This window comes from Lolium perenne, chromosome 4 (genome assembly GCF_019359855.2).
Source record: "Lolium perenne isolate Kyuss_39 chromosome 4, Kyuss_2.0, whole genome shotgun sequence".
Classification (NCBI taxonomy): Eukaryota; Viridiplantae; Streptophyta; class Magnoliopsida; order Poales; family Poaceae; genus Lolium; species Lolium perenne.
The window spans coordinates 256,087,323-256,108,274 of record NC_067247.2 but is presented as its reverse complement, the minus strand read 5'-3'; the positions used below and the strand labels follow the sequence as shown (position 1 = coordinate 256,108,274).

The 20,952-nt window shown below is 41.0% G+C and overlaps 2 protein-coding genes across 4 annotated transcripts in view; both read right to left on the bottom strand.

Annotated features, from left to right (window-relative positions):
* Nucleotides 1-683: 683 nt before the first annotated feature.
* Nucleotides 684-3,125, bottom strand: LOC127332187 (putative B3 domain-containing protein Os03g0621600). 3 transcript variants are annotated; one of them, XM_051358454.2, is made up of 5 exons: nt 2,915-3,125; nt 2,634-2,788; nt 1,770-2,175; nt 1,493-1,683; nt 684-1,236 (listed from the first exon to the last, which is right to left on the bottom strand). In XM_051358454.2, exons 2-5 carry the CDS (start codon nt 2,745-2,747, stop codon nt 991-993), a joined length of 957 nt encoding a protein of 318 aa, XP_051214414.1. In that variant the 5' UTR covers nt 2,748-2,788; nt 2,915-3,125; the 3' UTR covers nt 684-990. The 3 variants fall into 3 exon arrangements, with proteins under 3 accessions (XP_051214414.1, XP_051214415.1, XP_071675235.1); XM_051358455.2 differs by having other exon boundaries at nt 1,493-1,665; XM_071819134.1 differs by having other exon boundaries at nt 2,634-2,760.
* Nucleotides 3,126-3,425: 300 nt separating this feature from the next.
* The window catches only part of LOC127332189 (uncharacterized), a 56,866-nt gene continuing 39,339 nt past the window's right edge, over nt 3,426-20,952 (bottom strand). The window contains exons 13-14 of the mRNA XM_051358460.2: nt 4,771-4,938; nt 3,426-4,222 (exon numbers count right to left, since the gene is read on the bottom strand). Of these exons, the coding sequence (XP_051214420.1) occupies nt 3,737-4,222; nt 4,771-4,938 (654 nt within the window). The 3' untranslated portion in view covers nt 3,426-3,736. The remainder of the gene's footprint in view (nt 4,223-4,770; nt 4,939-20,952) is intronic.

Genomic DNA, 20,952 nt, shown 5'->3' with positions numbered 1-20,952 from the left:
GCCCAAAGTATCCCATTTCAAACCACGTAATCCCTTCCTATGTTCGAGGAGGCTTTGATGGTCCGATCCTTCCCCTATCACCCATTCGTGATAACTTGCAATCTATTTTATAATCTAATATTTCATCATATTTCATTTCATTTTAGGAACTAACACAAGTTTGTTGGTTTGCTTCAGTTATTCTACATGATTGAAGTCTTCTTTTGGTTCCGAAAAACGTCCAGTTTCGCTTTGTGTTGGTGTGGTATTCGCTTTGGCTTTGTGTTTGTGTGGTATTCTTTTGAAGTAATAAAGCACCCTTTATAAAAAAGCATTTCCTGGATTCCTTTATTTCCACTTCCATAAAAATATATAAAAGAAATTATGGCTGCACTCAATTCCGTCAGGCAGGAGCTACTTTAGAATAAATGCCTCTAACATAAAACATTGTACCAGGTTCAAGTGAAATCAACTGAATCTCCTTTTCTAAAAAGGACTCATGCGTGTCAAAAAGAGTTTTTTTTAGTCGAAGATCCTTTGTAGTTGGTAATTTTATGAAAACCATCTTTTGGGAAGACACTTGGCTAGGGGATACGCCACTAGCTCTATATATGCTACGGATGACGTTTCTGTTGAAAACGATCTACGTTCGCTGAACATAGAATTCAAACAGACTTTAACCAGGAACAACTGGAATAGGTGGTCACGCTTAGCTCAATAATTGATGCCGGCAGAGTTAACCGATGAGTGATGCTTTTGTTTACATAGAATTCAGACGGACTATAGACACGTTGAGGTTAAAAAACACGGAAGACAGGTTGTTACAGCACTACATTTTACAGCAACAAATGCCTTAATGCACGAAACAAATCCATGACTGATCGAGCCTGGAGACTACAGGCAAACCAGGCATACATGACCGCTGGTGTGCCTCAAACAAACATATGGAACACTTCACCAATAGCAAAAGTCGGAACGATCAGCAGAAGAGATCGACAAGCCTACCAAATTTCATTTTTTCCGAATGATATGAACCTTCATGATGTACTGCTTATTCATCCTCTTGAGTGGCTCGAAGAGACAGAAATCTCCCACCTTCAAATTGTTGTCACGTGCAAACTTTTTCCACCCTTTGGTGAACCTTTTACGTTCAAACGAGGCAACGATGCACCGCACTTCCCATTTCTTGCCATGTCGCTCGAGTAAGAGTGTTCCATTCTCAGACGGAAGGTATTTGGCGTATTTCAGAGGTAAGTACTAATTACATAGGAAAAAGTCAGTGATCTTTAATGTCAATTGAAATAAAACAACATAATGTCTAGTAGCTCGAAACACTGATAATGCCTAGAAGCGAGTAAGCTAATTATGAGCATGCATGACACAAATAGAGTTTTCATGAAGTACACAAAACTTTCACAACTTGAACGAATCAAGAAATTGAAACAATGATTTTTGCCGAATGCACATGCCAAAAGAATAGAATGCACATTCAGTAACAGATGTTTTGACTCACCAGAGCAGGACGTTTCCCATAAATACTGCCCGTGTTCAAGATGCAGCCGTAGATGGGGGTTTTGGATTGAATAGCTTGGACCCTTTTTTCCAGTTTCTTCGTCTGCACATCAGTAAGAAGGGTGCCTTTGGGGAGGATGTAAGGCGGGACAGAATGCACATCCAGGTCATCTTCTGATGATGAAAAATAGCCTACAGGCACACAAATTAAGCATAATACATATTGCAAAAAAAAGTCCTAATTTGCATATTTTGGCTTGGTAGTATGATGTATTAACCTGATGCCTCGTGTTGAGACCCTGATGAACTGATATTCACAATCTCGTTCCCCTGGTTTGGTCTGTCACTTTGTGTTGAATTTATGGGAATATCATGATAACTGGTTGAGATATCAATTGGCTCTTGATCAGTATTATTGATGACAAGACATGATTCTACTTTCTCGCAGCCACTCGGATCGAATACTAGAATCTCCAGCCGAGATATCCCATTGTACTTGAACAACAGAAGGTCCCCCACTTTCAAGTCATGTGCACTCACAAATGCTTCCCATCCAGATTGGAGAACTAGTTTGTCATGGTAGCTGGTAATTTGGGCATCGAAGGTGCAACCATTGCGTGAATCCAGCTCAATGGTTCTTCCTAATTTTTCCCTAAAATGTTTCACAAAGGCATCTGGTATGGTCTGCAGCAAAAATATAAATGCAAGGAACAGCCCTCATGAGGAAGTAGAAAATGCTTTTCCTATATCCGTAGTATGGTTTATATGTTCAAAGCTCATTGTCTTGCAAGAAGCAACACCACCAGATCATGTACTGATCAATGCAATCAATTACTACCTCCACCTAAAAATAGGTGTCTCACTTTTGTCTAGATACGGATGTATCTCTCATTTTAGTTGGAGATACATCTGTATCTAGATAAACTTGAGACACATATTTTTAGATGGAGGGAGTATTTAAGAACCAATAAACATTTACTCCCCCGTGCCCCTCAGGATGCACAGTTCTCTATTCTTTTGTTACTTCCAGTTTTAACAACATGGTACTAACATAACTATGATACTATTATTGTGTTGATTGACCAAATGTAATCGGATAGTTTAAGGATTAGTTATGCGAATTATAAAGTTCAAAAACTTACGATTCTTTCACGAAAATCACCAATCAGAATTTTGAAGAAGTAGTTGTCTTGCTCGTCTACATGGTCACAGCAGTAATCTCCCTTCTCCTTTAATCTCTCACAAGGCTTGCTCATCTCATAACCAGATCTACGTCCAAAATCTCAGCCCACGAGTTCTAAGATTGCAGAGAAGGGTGCGGACCCACGTCAGAAATGTTTGAGATATAGTAGAATCGATTAATCAAACATTTCTGAAGAGTCTGCAGGCCGAGAAAGGAAGACAAAAGATTGAGAGAGCATACGGTCAAATTGCTGTCGAGATGACGGGACGGCGGCAATGGTTTGTGCGGTAGAACTGTAGAAGTGAGCCTCCAGCTTCTGAACGCCTAGTAGAGGGATGGGGGAAGACGAAGAAGCCGAGGAGCCGAGCAGTACACACTTTAGCTCAACTGTAGAGCCATAAATTACCTCTTCCTCTCCCTCCCCTGACGCCCACTTGTCTTCGGGTCTGAACTGTCATCCATGTATCTCAGAAATGCATGAATGCTAGATTTAAAAAATCCAAGGGACTTATTATGTTGCGTTGTCATTTCACCTACCGCTATGGACGGACTGTTATTCCTTGAAACAAATGTATAGGCTTTTTTTTTTTAATCAACAAATGTACAAGCCGAAGATATAATTTGGATGTGTATAAAAATCTACGACGCAGGCACACCACCGCACGTCACTTACCAAAGACTGAAGCCGTAAACCTTCAAACACCTCACTATATGGCAGGCCAGCTATATTTTGCGTAACTACAAGCGAAAATGCAAGAAATATCAAGCTTTCCCTGCATCACATCAAAAGAAGTACAGCACACTCCAAGAAACGTGAATCTACAATTCACAGGAAGCCGAAGTGTTGAGATATGATACATGATCAAGGGGATCGCTACCTTTCCTAGTTCTATATATACACCAACACGCTAAAAGCAATTGTACAGTATTTCCCTTTCCCTTTTTCATTTTACAGGTAAATCAATCAAGCTGGGCGTGATGCCCGGCCAAAGGAAATTCTATGGACTATATAAACACACAAAACCCGTGTATCATCAACTGCCACTTGTCTGGCTCAGACGCTCAGTCATTGTTCTTGAAGAAGGAACCCCATTTTTGTGACAACCCGTCCATCAGGCTGCCTGTCCGGCTCTTCTGGACTACCAGGGTTGCTCTTGTTCCATCCTCTCCACTGGAGTTCTGCTTGGATTTCTGGGATTCTGCCGGACCAGATTTTCCATTGACGGCTTGAGTTGAGCCATTCGATTCTGATGCGCCAGCAGCATTTACAGAAACAGCAGCATAGGTCGCAGCGCTGCAGTCTGCACTTTGCACATCAGCTTTCTTTGCTACGCTGTTGCAGGCTGCTACATCCTTGGCAGGAACATCAGTGGCACTGACATAGATGGAGGATGCATCTGTCTCCAATGTTGCTACATCAGTTGTATGATTGTCATCTTTTGCTACACTACTTTCTTTGGACACAGCATCGGATGCAACTGTTTTAGTGTCCTTTGAATTTGACTTATCTAGATCCTTCAGAGACTCAAGAATTGCTTGCATCAGCATCTGCATATCAGCGCATCAGAAAGAGATTAGTCGATGATAAGGTTAGAAACGACAAAAGGTGAAGAATAGAAAAGGAAGTATATGCGTATTCAGCAGAGATCGACCACCGTGATAATCCTTAGAACATTCGTTCACATGGCTACAATCTCAATACATGGGGTGCACAACTGCAGCACCAGAGCTAACACAAAAGTTTATGCATCTACCACAGCTTGCTCATGCTTTTTGGAGTTGACATCCCCATTTTGAAGTCAAACTTCAATTTGCACCGATAAAATTATTGTTAAGAAATGTATTTTCATAGCTTAAACAATGATTAGCAATTGAATAATAAGTCACGAGTCGCTAAATCACAACCAGGACTCCCAACACCATCCAAGCTGACCCCTAGGCAAGTAGCTCTCAATCCTCCTAACTTTTTTTTAATCTCTACTACACATTTTAGAACATTTTGGCATATTGAACTCTACGAAGATCTTAAGAAAATACAAACAGCTCAAATGTGAAGTTATAACGACAACCCCAAAGAACATTACAGTATAACTTACTCTATCTTTGTCTTCCTCGGTGTAAGGCATGTCTGATACACTATCAAATGAGTACTCCACATACTCGCCATCATCAGAGGTTGGAGTCAGCATCCTTCCGTTACGGCCATTGGGAGGAGTCGCAGTAGATGCACTAGATGAGGAGGGACCAACATCACTATCCAATACCTGTCCAAACAGCAATCTAAAATGAATCTGAGTGGTGATGCTTGATGGATGCAATCTTCTGTAAGCTTGTAAAAAGATGAACACAAACAATCAAAGCATTCCCTCAAAATTTTAGATGGTGATATATATATATACCATCGAAGCACTATTTAGTCACACTAATTTGTTTGCACATGAGATTCTTGAGTGCATGCTACATGCTACACCCAGCTGTTGTTGTCAACACATACCTGATACCATGCAATGACTAAAGTGAAAAAACTGAGTGCGCAGAACAAAGAAAAAGTCTCGAATACCACCCATGGATGTACTGCTGGAATTTTGGCTTCGGCCTTAGCCCATGTCCCAATACAAATTCTGAAATTCTCTTGACCCATGTGGGAATGGCAAGGGGTGAGACTAAAGTTTAGTCCCACATTGCTAGTTGGGAGAGAGTTGGAGTGGTATATAAGGTGGGTTTTTCTAGTCCTAGTAAGTGAGTGAGAAGAGAGAGAGCCCTCGTGCACTCCTCCTTCTCCGCCGCCCGCCTCGTCACGCACGTCACGGGTTGCGGGAATCTCGCCGAGCCGAGCTTAATTATCTTTTTGCTATTTGGGAAATTATTGTGTAATCAATTACGAGTCATTAACGGATGTTAACACAGCCGTTTTCGTTCCGGTTTTTCTGGATCGTGAACTCGTATGTGGGTTGCGTCCGACGACCTTCCCGAACCGCACTATATAAGCGCGGACGCAAACCCTAGTCTGAAATAGACAATATATGCGACCGCCTTTTTTCCAGTTCATTGTGACGCCGCCTTCGTCTTCCTCATCCCGTCCTTCGGCTCGTCGGGACAGTAGGCCTCCGGAACCCTGCCTCTCGTAGACCTGTACGGGTGAGGGGCAATCAGGTTTTTGGGGAGCGCTTACGCGCGACTACTGGCAACACGACGTCGTCCGACGACGACTTTCCGAACGACAACTTCTTCCCGGACATCGACAACCTCTTCGGCAACCTCAACATGGGCGACAACCAGGATGTTGCTGCTGCCAACATCGTCGATGCTGCTGCTGCTGCTGCCGCCAACGCTGGATGGTACACGTTTTTGTCATTCACGTTTCAGATCTTACTAGAGTTTCTAGTACTGCTGTTTGGAGTAGATGCGCTAGGTTTATCTTGTCTAGATGCTATATATTCATCTACTTTGTTGATCTGCATGATTAGTTCATCTGTTGTTTACGTAGTCATGATTTATCAACTGTTAGTTCGGATTAATTCATATGATAATTTACTTATATATTCAACATGTACTACCACTGATCGGATATAATTGCGTCCGACACTGCCTACATCTAGAAGGCAGATAGCTACACTCCGCGTCGATTAAAACTGACCGGAGGAAGTATATGTCTAGATACATCTAAATTTAGACAAATCTAAGACATCCTTTAGGGAACGTAGGTGTAAGGGTACATTGCCCCTATGTGTGGTTTTGGTAATTAATGACAACCCCTATGGACTAATGTTTTCATTGAGTTTATATGTAGGAATATTCCATAGGTTCTACTTGTACTCCATGTGTTGGATTCAAGTATGGATGCCATGAAGATAAAGGTATACCTTGTGTATTGGCATCAAGATCATCGGTATAAAGATATATATGTGATATGATCAAGAAGAAGAAATGAAGATGGAGTTCTTGTGTGGAACTCTATATTAGCCATGCTCTATCTTAAGTGAGTATGAGAAGATACAAGGTTGATTTGGGCAAGTTCAAGATGAGCATCTTGAGTGGATCACATGCTTGAAGCTTGTCGTCCATTTGGTGTTAATGGACATGTGAAGATGTGCATCAATTGGACTTTCCCATCATAGTGTATGGGGGAGCATTTGTGAGTCTTCACAAAGCAACATTGATCAAGTGAGGCATTCCGACTTGAGTAAAGCTTGAAGAGTTATCATCAAGATCGAGCGGGATGCGCAAGGCAAAGGTATGTCCTTGCTAGGTTTTCCTTTTACCGGTCTCAAGGTGGATGTTGGGAGACCGGATTATAGGATAGATAGCCGCACTATTAAGAGGGGCTTTCGGTTGGGTAACTTGATCACATCGTTTTAGGGAGCTCAATCCTTTGCATACTTTGCATATCCTTATTGCTTCTGGGTGTTTCTATGTGTAAGGTTCTTGAGCTTGTTGCTAGCTTTACAACAAGCCCAAGTTCATCGAAAACGGAGTTCGCATGCATCTTCTATTGCGTTTTCGAGGTTGGGTGATTTTGTCGGTTATTCATGATATAAAGTTCTACCTTTTATATTCATGATAAAATCCCCTCCTACAGATTCTTGTGTTTGCACTTTCCATAGGATAGCATTTTTTCTTATCTCTCAAACAAAATTGGTTTCATTCAAATCGGAGTTCGGGAGCATTTGTTATTAAAGAAAAAGTAAAAGAAGAAAAAGGGAAAAGAAAAGGGGACGGGCCAGCCGGCCGACCGGCCCAGACACCGGCCCACCCGGTCTGCAACCGGTCGCCAACCGGGCGGGATCCCGTGGCGGCTTCCTCCGGCCCAGGCGCCGGTCACCAACCGGGCCACCCGGCTGCTTCCCCGGCCCGACCGGGCTCAGCTCCGGCTGGGCCTCACCGCCCGCGCGGCCACCCCAGCGCAGCCCGCGCGCATGCGCGCCCCCACGCCTACCTGCCGCCCACGCGCGCGCTGCCGCCGCCCGGCTGCTGGGTCGGTCCGACCGGACGGGCCACCGGCCGCATCAGCGCCAAATCCGGTCGGCCGGCCTGGCAGCCGGTTGGGCCGTTTTTCCTGCCCGATTTGCTGCCCGTTTTTCTTGTCTTTTTCTCTGTATTTTCCCCCAACGGGTATACTTGCTCCCTAGCTATAAATAGCCCTTTCTTCCACCTTGAGCAAGTAAGTTCTTCCATTCTCTCTCCTCCATTGTTGCTTTTTGAAGAACTTGCTCTCCCCTTTGATTCCTCCCATAACTCTTGCTATTTCTTGAGGGATCTAAGAGAGGAGATCTAGATCTACATCCCCACCAATCATTTTCTCCTCTAAGTGAGGAGAACCCTTTGGATCTAGATCTTGGAGTCTTTTGTTGACTTTCCCCATTGTTCTTCCTCTTCAATCTCATCCTAGCATTTGTTGTTTGGGTGGGATTTGAGAGTGAAGGACTTGAACACCTCTGGTGTTCTTGCTTTGCATCATTGCATAGTGTTGAGCTCTCCACCACGATTAGTTCGAGTGAGAGACCGTGAGCTTGTTACTCTTGGAGGAAGACCTCCTAGTTGGCTTGGCAGTTGGTGCTCCGGTGATCTCTTCAAGAAGATTGTGAAGAGGCCCGGGCTTCTCCTTCGTGGAGCTTGTGAAGTGGTTGTGGAGCTTGCCATCTCCGGAGCGGAGGAAAAGCTAACCATAAGGAAATGGCCATTATCCTTCGTGGGTGTGGTTCAGAGAATAGGGTGAGCCTTCGTGGCGCGGGGAATCCTTCGTGGGACCTCCACTCCTCCAAACGTGACGTACCTTCTTGCAAAGGAAGGGAACACGGGAATACATCCTCGTATCCGCGTGCCTCGGTTATTTCTATACCCGAGCTCTCTTTTCTTGTGATAGCCATCGTGCTTGAAGTACATATATCTTGCTATAACTAGTGCTACATATATCTTGTGCCTATCTTGCTTATCTCTAGTTGCTATTGTTACACTTAGTTGAGCTTAGCATATTTAGGGTTTGTGCTTGTAAACTAAACGATAGTTTAATTTCGCATTATTACAAGACAAATCCGTAAGTGTTTTTAATTGCCTATTCACCCCCCCCCCCCCTCTAGGTGACATCTCGATCTTTCAATTGGTATCAGAGCAAGGTCTCTCCTTGTTTAAGGCTTCACCGCCTTGAGAGTAAAGATGTCGGCTAGTATAGTGCACAATGACACAATTGTCTTTAGTGGCACAAATTATCTTTTGTGGTGAAATTGCTTACTTTGTAATCTTCGGACCTTGTGTCCACATATAGAGCAATTTCTAGATGTCGGTTTTTCTCCTCCGATGGATTCTCAAAATCTATCTTTAGAGGATGAGAAAAACTTACATCTTGAAGCTCAAGTATCTAATGAGCTTTTATTCACCTTGAGACCCGATTTTCGTTGGTTCTTGATATATATAAAGCGAAAATCGTCTCATGAGATGTGGATCAAGCTTAAGGAAATGTTTGGTGGATCCACTTCTCAATTGGTCGGTGGTGACTCCGAGGAGCTCTCTTCCCCTTCAAATTATGAAGAGCTCCAAGTTGCTTCCACCTCCGGTCGTGATGAGTTATCATCTTCTTCCACTTCACCAACGTGTAGCAAGACATGAGGTAATGATATGGTGAGTGGTGAGGAAAATTGCAATGTTGATATTGTGCTCAAGAGTGATGATTCTTCATCTCTATCCCATTGCAATGCTTCCTCTTTGGACTTAAACACATCTAGCATTGAAAATAGTCTACATGCTTGTGTTGATAGTCCTTGCATATCATGTGTAAATTGCTTACATAGATCTCATGATGATATGCTTACCTTGTCTTGTTCCCATAATCAAAATGCTTCTATTTCCTCTAGTTGGTTGTTGACTAACAATGTAGAGGAAACCAAACACTCAATGGATCAAGACACGATTTCAAATGAGGATTCAAGAATATCTTCATCTTCATTCACCGGTTTGCACATGTGCCTTATGGCAAAAGAATCAAAGGTATCTCCTACTTTGACTCCTAACACATCCTCTAACGATGATAATGATGATGATGATAATGATGAAGAATATAATACCTTGGTGCATAATATGGCAATGGTATATGCTTCTCTTCATGGTAATAAAGAAGCTCGTGCTAATCTCGAACACTCTATGGATACCTTGAATAAATATAGGGAAACCATAGTGGAGTTGGAGTCCCATGTTGAAAATGGGGAAATGAGATTCACTCTCCTCAAGCATGAGCTAAAAGATGAGAAGCATACTAATTTTATGCTTACACAAAAAATTGAGATGAAAATGAGAAAACAATTGTTGATGCTTGTGCTACTAACTCTAATTCTTGTGAAGCATCTATCTTAAAGGAGAATGTTGAGTTAAGGGCTCAATTTGAGTTGCTAACTAGCAATTATAGGGAATTGGAAGAAAGTCATAAAAAGCTCTCGGGCTCTCATGATGACCTTCTAATTTCTTATGATGGGCTAAAGTTAGCTCATGAGGCTAGTATCACTAAGGTAACATCTTGTGAGCCTCATGTGGACATTAGCACAATCTCTACTACAAATGCTATATTGCCATGTGCTAGTCCTTGCAATCCATTTAGTCAAACTAGTGACACACCTTGTGTTGGATTACTTGCTTTGCCTTGTTGCTCTAACAATGAAGCTTCTACTTCCTCTAGTACTTGTATTTCTACTAACCATGTAGAGGAAATCAAAGAGCTCGAGGCCCAAGTCTTGTCTTTGAAGAAAGACTTGGAAAAGCGTCATGAAGGGAAATCCGCACTTGACAAGATGCTAAGTATGCAACAATTCCCCAATGACAAGAGTGGACTTGGATTCAACTCCAATAACAAGAACAAGTCCAAGAGCAAGAGCAACAAGAAGAAAGGCCAAGACAAAGTCAAGGATCCAGCCAAGTTGGTTTGCTTCAAGTGCAAGGTTGAAGGGCATCATGTTAGATCGTTCCCACTGAAGAAGAAGAAGCACTTGAGTGAGAAACAACAAGGGAAACAGCCACAAGGTCAAGGTCAAGCTCATGCTCGACCTCAAGTTGAAGATAGGCCACTTCCAGAAGAATCAAGATATTGTTCCCCAAGAGAAGAAATCAATAAAGAAGAGAAAGGGGAACACTTGCTACTTATGTCGTGAGAAGGGGCACTTTGCTTCTTCTTGCTTAGGTGGTACCTTATCTAACCCTATAATTGTTGATGATGATTATTCTCTAGGGAAGGATAAGGATGGCAATGTGTTTGCTAAGTTTGTTGGAACTCAAAGTGGTCTCAAGAAAAAGACCATTTGGGTTGCCAAGCCTATTGTGACTAACCTCTTAGGACCCAACTTGGTTGGGGACCAACAAGCTCAAACTTGATCAATAGGTGTAGGTGGAGGGCATTGGAGACTTGGCTACTTCATGAAGAATTAAGGGATCTTCATTTATTATATTTTGACCAAGCCAAGTCGTATGGTTTATCATCTATATCTTATATCCAATGTTCCTCCTTGCGGTAACTTATACTTCATCTCTTCATATTTATTGTAAGTTACTTGCCCCTTTGCATGTTTGGTTTTGTATCAAATATGTGTTTGTATGTGTTGAGTCTTACTTGCCTATCTTGTGTATTCAAGCATGTTTGTTTGACTCATCATATACTTGTGTATTGTTTTGAGCCTAATGCATCTTGATGATATCTTATTTGGCTCTCTTTGAAGTGATTAATGGAACATCCCATTTTGGGGGAGTGATGTGCTTTGTGCATCTATCTTTCTTTACAATGTGTGTGCATGGGTACCACCACTTAGTATTGATATTGCAATATTATCTAGTCACTATGTGGTGTGTCATACTCATGAGAAATTCAAATTCTAATGTCCATTAATCATCTCTAGTCGAATTTTAGTTGCCTCTTGTTTTAGAAGAAATGACTTATCACATTATGGGGGAGTAATATGTTTTGTACATATCACAAGCCTAGAAAATGTGAACATATGAGGTTTTGCCACTTAGTGTTGATACACGTAATTATCTTGATTCTAGGTGGCATGTTTGCTCAAACAAGCTCCACTTGTAGTAAAAAGCTTTTATTGCTCATCTTTTGGTTCTTGTTTGATTAAGAGATTCTTGGTGAGGTTCTTCCTCAAATACATATCACTATATCTTATTCGGGACACCATTTGCTTCAAGTTATTCTAATCATTGCCGTTCGTGATTGTTTGACTAATTGAAGCCATCAAGAATCTTCATCCATGCATAGTGCTTAATTCTATATACTTATCCTATGCCTTTTTATTGTGAAATTGATCCGTACTATCCTTATTAATATACCACCGGAAGCTAATTCCAATATTATCATTGTCTTTGACAATTGATAACCTTGTAAGTGGTTGAATTTATGGATCTCCTTCACCTTGGATTGCTTCTTACTTCCTTATTTTATTTCCAAAAAATCTTTGTTGCTCCCATATGTCTTCCTTGTCCCTTTGAAAAATCTTTTAATAAATCCCCTTGATTCATATCAAGTGTTTGTTTTGGAATACATACCTTTTCTTTACGGTACATTGTGCCATTGTGAAAAGTGAGGGTTTGGTTTATTTGTTCGAACCTTGCTCTTTTGGGGAGTTTGCTATCTCATTCCTTCTTACATACTTTATTAGCTTGAATGAGATAAATCTTTGAGCATGTTTGCTTTATTTCATCCTCTATCCTCAATGGTTACTTCTTAGTTTATTTGTTGAACTTTGTTGAACAAATCTTTTTGTGATTTACTTCTTAGATATAATTTGGACAATAAATTTGTTTTGTGACACCTTTATGCCTTATTCAATTCTTTTGGTGTTTTGTCCAAAGTATATCTTTCTTGGATCTTTAAAAGTTTTGGTGCATGCTTATATGTAATTTGTTTATACTTGTAGCATGCTTGCTTTCTTTTGATCTATTATGTAGGATATACTCCATCAAATCCTAAATGGATAAGATGTGCATGAAATTCAAATTTCATCTAGATATGCACATATTTATATGGAGTGTGTCCTATATATTGTGGTTAGTCTAACCATTTTGGACCCAATAAGTTTGGGGACCAAGATGTACTTGAATGTTGTTTTAGGTACATTGGAGATGCAATGGAGGCTTGTCTCATCCATAAGGAAGGTGTTGTCACCATATCAAAATTGGAGTCAAGCTAGGATGATCGATGAACTCTTATCTACTACATCAAGCCATTGCTATCTCGGTAACAAGTATCTTATTCATGCATACTCATATAGCATCCAACCTCTTGTAGGTTGCATCTTGGCATGAAATTCTTTATTTCGAAAACATTGCGAGTCTTGAAAAATCCTTTTAAAAAGAAAACTTCTTATTGTACATTTGAGTAACTTGAGAAGATGCATATGATAGGAATATATATATATATATATCATGTTTATGATTCACCTATCTCAAATATGCCTTCTAGCAATTTATTGCATATCAATTCCTCAAAGAGCTCTTATGTGCAATATTGATGAAATTGTGAAATAAATCCATATTTATGATACTTGTTGCCTTTCTCAAAACATTCCAACTAGCTTTACTTCCCTTATTGTTGGTTGTGATGTTTTTGAGATTTTCTTAGTTGAAGCTCATTCATATACCACTAGTGAAAATTGGAGCCATAGGCTATATATGCTTTTTTAAGCAAATATCCTTTGGTATATTTTATGACTTCATCTTGGATATCTTGTCTTATCTATTTTGTTAACCTCTTGTGTCTGCATGTTTCTTTATGGATCACTTTGTCCACTATAGAAACTCATATACATAAGAGCGTTAATCCATCACCTTGATATCCTTGTTCTTTGCCAACCATCTTCTTATCCTTTTGATTTTAGTGGTGTTGGTAAAGAAAGTTTATGAGTGCTTGGTTTATTTGTTTTTCTTCATACACTCATATCTTGTAATTATTGGACTCAAGTTGTTCTTGATAAGCTATTCTCTTTATCCTAGTTGTGTTCTAAATGATATATAGGGAGTGAGGATTCCATGTTTGTGCATATTGTATTCAAATGCAAACATTATAAATTGTGCATGAACCTTGGGGAGCTTTCTTACTTTATTTAGAGCACTATATCTCTCTTATCTTGATATCTTTGTTTGTCCATTTGGATCTTTGATTGCTTGCTTTATTTGTTGAAGCTCACTTCACCATGTTATCTTTATGCAATCTTTTGATCCTCAATATAGTTTGACTTCCTTCAAGTTTTCGACATTGGATATGTCCACTTGATTCCACTCAAATTATGAAAAAGTGCACACTTTGGGGAGGAACTCACATTATATTGGCCTTCTAAATTTTTCACCCATTTTGACAATCGATGCCAATGGGGGAGAAGTTTAGGGGGTTTAAGGGAATGGTTTTATACTTAAGTTTGGTTTGTGCTTAAGTGTTTTGTCCTCTCATGCATTCCATATTTATATGTCTTGCATGGTTGTATATATATATATATATATATATAGTGGAAACTATCCCAAAGGTTAATCTTGACAATATATGCAATGAATTCATGTTCATCACACGTGCATACATTGTGGGGGAGTTTTCTCTATATATATTGGTTCTACTCACATCTCTTGCATTTGTTGTAGTTGTGTGAGTAGATCCGTTTTTGATATGGGCTAGTAGCTTTGTGTTACTTGACCATATCAAATACAACCTCTTGTATACAACTTATTCTCGGATAAGTTGCGTACTTGTTTCTAATATTCATTATATAAATCATCTTATAGTGATTGTCATCAATTACCAAAATGGGGGAGATTGTAAGGGTACATTGCCCCTATGTGTGGTTTTGGTAATTAATGACAACCCCTATGGACTAATATTTTCATTGAGTTTATATGTAGGAATATTCCATAGGTTCTACTTGTACTCCATGTGTTGGATTCAAGTATGGATGCCATGAAGATAAAGGTATACCTTGTGTATTGGCATCAAGATCATCGGTATAAAGATATATATGTGATATGATCAAGAAGAAGAAATGAAGATGGAGTTCTTGTGTGGAACTCAATATTAGCCATGCTCTATCTTAAGTGAGTATGAGAAGATACAAGGTTGATTTGGGAAAGTTCTAGATGAGCATCTTGAGTGGATCACATGCTTGAAGCTTGTCGTCCATTTGGTGTTAATGGACATGTGAAGATGTGCATCAATTGGGCTTTCCCATCATAGTGTATGGGGGAGCATTTGTGAGTCTTCACAAAGCAACATTGATCAAGTGAGACATTCCGACTTGAGTGAAGCTTGAAGAGTTATCATCAAGATCGAGCGGGATGCGCAAGGCAAAGGTATGGCCTTGCTAGGTTTTCCTTTTACCGGTCTCAAGGTGGATGTTGGGAGACCGGATTATAGGATAGATAGCCGCACTATTAAGAGGGGCTTTCGGTTGGGTAACTTGATCACATCGTCTTAGGGAGCTTAATCCTTTGCATACTTTGCATATCCTTATTACTTCTGGGTTTTTCTATGTGTAAGGTTCTTGAGCTTGTTGCTAGCTTTACAACAAGCCCAAGTTCATCGAAAACGGAGTTCGCATGCATCTTCTATTGCGTTTTCGAGGTTGGGTGATTTTGTCGGTTATTCATGATATAAAGTTCTACCTTTTATATTCATGATAAAATCCCCTCCTAAAGATTCTTGTGTTTGCACTTTCCATAGGATAGCATTTGTTCTTATCTCTCAAACAAAATTGGTTTCATTCAAATCGGAGTTCGGGAGCATTTGTTATTAAAGAAAAAGTAAAAGAAGAAAAAGGGAAAAGAAAAGGGGAGGGGCCAGCCGGCCGACCGGCCCAGACACCGGCCCACCCGGTCCGCAACCGGTCGCCAACCGAGCGGGATCCCGTGGGCCTGGCGGCTTCCTCCGGCCCAGGCGCCGGTCACCAACCGGGCCACCCGGCTGCTTCCCCGGCCCGACCGGGCTCAGCTCCGGCTGGGCCTCACCGCCCGCGTGGCCCACCCCAGCGCAGCCCGCGCGCCCGCGCCTACCTGCCGCCCACGCGCGCGCTGCTGCCGCCCGGCTGCTGGACCGGTCCGACCGGACGGGCCACCGGTCGCATCAGCGCCAAATCCGGTCGGCTGGCCTGGCAGCCGGTTGGGCCGTTTTTCCTGCCCGATTTGCTGCCCGTTTTTCTTATCTTTTTCTCTGTATTTTCCCCCAACGGGTATACTTGCTCCCTAGCTATAAATAGCCCTTTCTTCCACCTTGAGCAAGTAAGTTCTTCCATTCTCTCTCCTCCATTGTTGCTTTTTGAAGAACTTGCTCTCCCATTTGATTCCTCCCATAACTCTTGCTATTTCTTGAGGGATCTAAGAGAGGAGATCTAGATCTACATCCCCACCAATCATTTTCTCCTCTAAGCAAGGTTGGAAAAAGCGCTAGGCGTAAGCGAGGCGGTTGGCATTCGCCTAGTGCCTAGGCGATGCTTAAGCGGCCTAGGCGCAGCCTAGGCGGGCATAGTTTATATCATAAAGTGTTTATATGGATTATTATATGTGAATAAATATTAATTTAGAGCATGTAAATGTGTAAATTTCTGATAACTACCTTTAGAAAAATTCCCATCTAGCTCAATCGTGAAGTATGGCATGATTTCTTATTGTGGAAGACAATTTCTTGGTTACACTGCCTAGACTTCCGCTTATGCCCTAGGCGAGGCGGTTGTCCATCGCCTAGTGCCTAAGCGTGCTTAAGCGGTGCCTAGGCGTCGCCTTGTCCAACAGAGCCTCTAAGTGAGGGAACCCTTTGGATCTAGATCTTGGAGTCTTTTGTTGACTTTCCCCATTGTTCTTCCTCTTCAATCTCATCCTAGCATTTGTTGTTTGGGTGGGATTTGAGAGTGAAGGACTTGAACACCTCTAGTGTTCTTGCTTTGCATCATTGCATAGTGTTGAGCTCTCCACCACGATTAGTTCGAGTGAGAGCATATGATCTTGTTACTCTTGGAAGATTACCTCCTAGTTGGCTTGGCGGAGCGGAAGAAAAGCTAACCATAAGGAAAGGGCCATTATCCTTCGTGGGTGTGGTTCAGAGAATAGGGTGAGCCTTCATGGCGCGGGGAATCCTTCGTGGGACCTCCACTCCTCCAAACGTGACGTACCTTCTTGCAAAGGAAGGGAACACGGGAATACATCCTCGTCTCCGCGTGCCTCGGTTATTTCTATACCCGAGCTCTCTTTCCTTGTGATAGCCATCGTGCTTGAAGTACATATATCTTGCTATCACTTGTGCTACATATATCTTGTGCCTATCTTGCTTAGCTCTAGTTGCTATTGTTACACTTAGTTGAGCTTAGCATATTTAGGGTTTGTGCTTGTAAACTAAACGATAGTTTAATTCCGCATTATTACAAGACAAATCCGTAAGTGTTTTTAATTGCCTATTCACCCCCCCCTCTAGGCGACATCTCGATCTTTCAGTAGGGAGTAATACATATCAAGTGTTACTAACACCCATTATTTAGATTACAGTTTCATCCGCAAAATGGCTTCAGCTCAAGCGCAAGGTGATAAGGGGTTACCCGATCTTCTCAATGGACTTGTATGACGCAACGAAGTCTCTCGATTTGTTCCTGTCGCCAATGCAAAAGCTCTCAACCCTGTAAGATATTCGCAACTCCACACACTTGCGCACGTAGCCGCCGACCACGAAGCGGTAAGTTGCAACCGTCTAATTCCCAATGGAACAGCAGATCACACAAAACTTTCAGGGGTATACACCAAATTAATGCAATATGGTGTAGAAATTCGATAGAGTTGCAAAGCAATCAACTATGAACTAGGTTTTATCTTAAACATGGTCTAAACCTAATTTGGGGGCGTCCTGGGCACTTATATATGGGTTCAGGACTACCAGGAGTCGAAAAGATACATAGAAAACCAACCCAGATTGGATCTGCTCGAGATGGACTCGGACTCGGCCGGTCTGGGGGCCGGTCGACCGGGCCTGGGACCGGGTGGTCCGGTTTCAATCGGGCCAGGGATCGGGTAGTGACCGGGGCGGGTCGTGTGGCTCAGTACACCCGCCCAGATGTCACCAGCTGAGGATCCGGTCGGTGCCGAGCGGACCTGGCGTGGCGTCCGGTTGGACCGGGCTGGGGACTGGGCGCGCCGGCGTGGCGGTCGGTCAGACCGGGCGTGGCGCTGGCCTAGACTTCTTCTTCTTCCCTCGCGCATGCCTCCCTCTCCTGGTGAAGATAATGAGTAAACAAATGAATCATATAGCAAAGACTTTTCATGAATAATACTTTCAAGACAAGCATCAATAAGACTTGCATAAGAGTTACTCATAAAGCAATAAATTCTTAGTAGAAAGCTTTGAAACAACACAAATGAAGATATAAGTTTCAGCGGTTGCTTTGAACTTCAACATATTTATCTCATGGATAATTGTCAACACAAAGTAATATAACAAGTGCAATAGGTAAACATGTAAGAATCAATGTACACAGTTGATACAAGTGTTTGCTTCTAAGATAGAAAGAAGTAGGTAAACTGACTCAACAATAAAGTAAAAGAATGGCCCTTCGCAGAGGGAAGCATGGATTCCTATTTTTGTGCTAGAGCTTTTCATTTTGAAAACATAGAAACAATTTTGTCAACGGTAGTAATAAAGCATATGTGTTATGTATAAGATATCCTATAAGTTGCAAGCCTCATGCATAGTATACCAATAGTGCTCGCACCTTATCCTAATTAGTTTGGATTAACATGGATTATCATTGCATAGCATATGTTTCAACCAAGTGTCACAAAGGGGTACCTCTATGCCGCCTGTACAAAGGTCTAAGGAGAAAGCTCGCATTGGATTTCTCGCTTTTGATTATTCTCAACTTAGACATCCATACCGGGACAACATAGACAACAGATAATGGACTCCTCTTTAATGCATAAGCATTCAACAACATATAATATTCTCATAAGAGATTGAGGATTAATTGTCCAAACTGAAACTTCCACCATGATTCATGGCTTTAGTTAGCGGTCCAATGTTCTTCTCTAACAATATGCATACTCAAACCATTTGATCATGAAAATCGCCCTTACTTCAGACAAGACGAACATGCATAGCAACTCACATGATATTCAACAAAGGTGTTATAGTTGATGGCGTCCCCAGAAACATGGTTACCGCTCAACAAGCAACTTATAAGAAATAATATACATAGCTACATATTCTTCACCACAAAAGTTTTTAAGCCTATTTTCCCATGAGCTATATATTGTAAAGACAAAGGATAGAATTTTAAAGGTAGCACTCAAGTAATGTACTTTGGAATGGCAGAGAAATACCATGTAGTAGGTAGGTATGGTGGACACAAATGGCATAGTTTTTGGCTCAAGGATTTGGATGCACGAGAAGAATTCCTCTCAATACAAGGCTAGGCTAGCAAGGTTGTTTGAAGCAAACTCAAGTATAAAAGGTGCAGCAAAGCTCACATATGAACATATTGTAAGTATTATAAGACTTTACATCGTCTCCTTGTTGTTCAAACACCTTAACCAGAAAATATCTAGACTCTAGAGAAACCAATCATGCAAACCAAATTTTAACAAGCTCTATGTAGTTCTTCATTAATAGGTGCAAAGTACATGATGCAAGAGCTTAAATATGATCTATATGAGCACAACAATTGCCAAGTATCAAATTATTCAAGACATTATACCAATTACCACATGCAGCATTTTCTGTTTCCAACCATATAACAATGAACGAAGTAGTTCAACCTTCGCAATGAACATTAAAAATAAAGCTAAGAACATATGTGTTCATACGAAACAGCGGAGCGTGTCTCTCTCCCAAACAAAGAATGCTAGGATCCGATTTTATTCAAACAAAAACAAAAATAAAAGCAAACAGACGCTCCAAGTAAAGCACATAAGATGTGACGGAATAAAAATATAGTTTCACTAGAGGTGACCTGATAAGTTGTCGATGAAGAAGGGATGCCTTGGGCATCCCCAAGCTTAGATGCTTGAGTCTTCTTAAAATATGCAGGGATGAACCACGGGGGCATCCCCAAGCTTAGACTTTTCACTCTTCTTGATCATATTGTATCATCCTCCTCTCTTGATCCTTGAAAACTTACTCCATACCAAACTCAAAACAAACTCATTAGAGGGTTAGTGCATAATCAAAAATTCACATATTCAGAGGTGACACAATCATTCTTAACACTTCTAGACATTGCACAAAGCTACTGAAAGTTAATGGAACCAAGAAATCTATTCAACATAGCAAAAGAGGCAATGCGAAATAAAAGGCAGAATCTGTAAAAACAGAATAGTCCGTAAAGACGAATTTTTTAGAGGCACTTAACTTGCTCAGATGAAAAAGCTCAAATTGAATGAAAGTTGCGTACATATCTGAGGATCACACACGTAAATTGGCAGATTTTTCTGAGTTACCTACAGAGAATCCTACCCAAATTCGTGACAGCAAGAAATCTGTTTCTGCGCAGTAATCCAAATCTAGTATCAACCCTACTATCAAAGACTTCACTTGGCACAACAATGCAATAAAGTAAGATAAGGAGAGGTTTCTACAGTAGTAACAACTTCCAAGACACAACAAAACAGTAGCAAAATAAACACATGGGTTATCTCCCAAGAAGTGCTTTCTTTATAGCCATTAAGATGGGCTCAGCAATTTTAATGATGCACTCATAAGGATGAGAGTTGAAGCAACGAGAGCATCGAAAAGCAAGTATGAAACAAATTTAAGCCTAACCCACTTCCTATGAAAAGGAATCTTGTACACAAATAAATTCATGAGGAGCAAAGTGACAAGCATAGGAAGATAAAACACAAGTAACTTCAAGATTCTCAACATAAAGAGGGAAACTTAATATTATTAAGATGCATATTACCATGTTTCCCTCTCTCATAATAACTTTCAGTAGCATCATTGATGAAATCCACAATATACCCATCACTTAAAACATTCTTATCATGGTTCATATGCATAAAAGTATCATTAATTTTGGCATAAGAAGAGTTCTTCTCATTAATAGTAATTGAAGCAAGATTATTATCAAGAACTTGAACATGGTAAACAAGTTGCATACTAAGGGAATTGTTTTTGGCAATCCAATCATAACTATGACAAGTTTCATAAGGATAGTTATAACCTATATCATAGCATTCTTTATAATAATCATCAAAGGTCGGAGGCATAGTGTCATCATAAGAAATAGAATAGTTATCTTTCACAGTATGTTCATCTGTGACCATACCATCATTGTTACTAGAAGGAGATG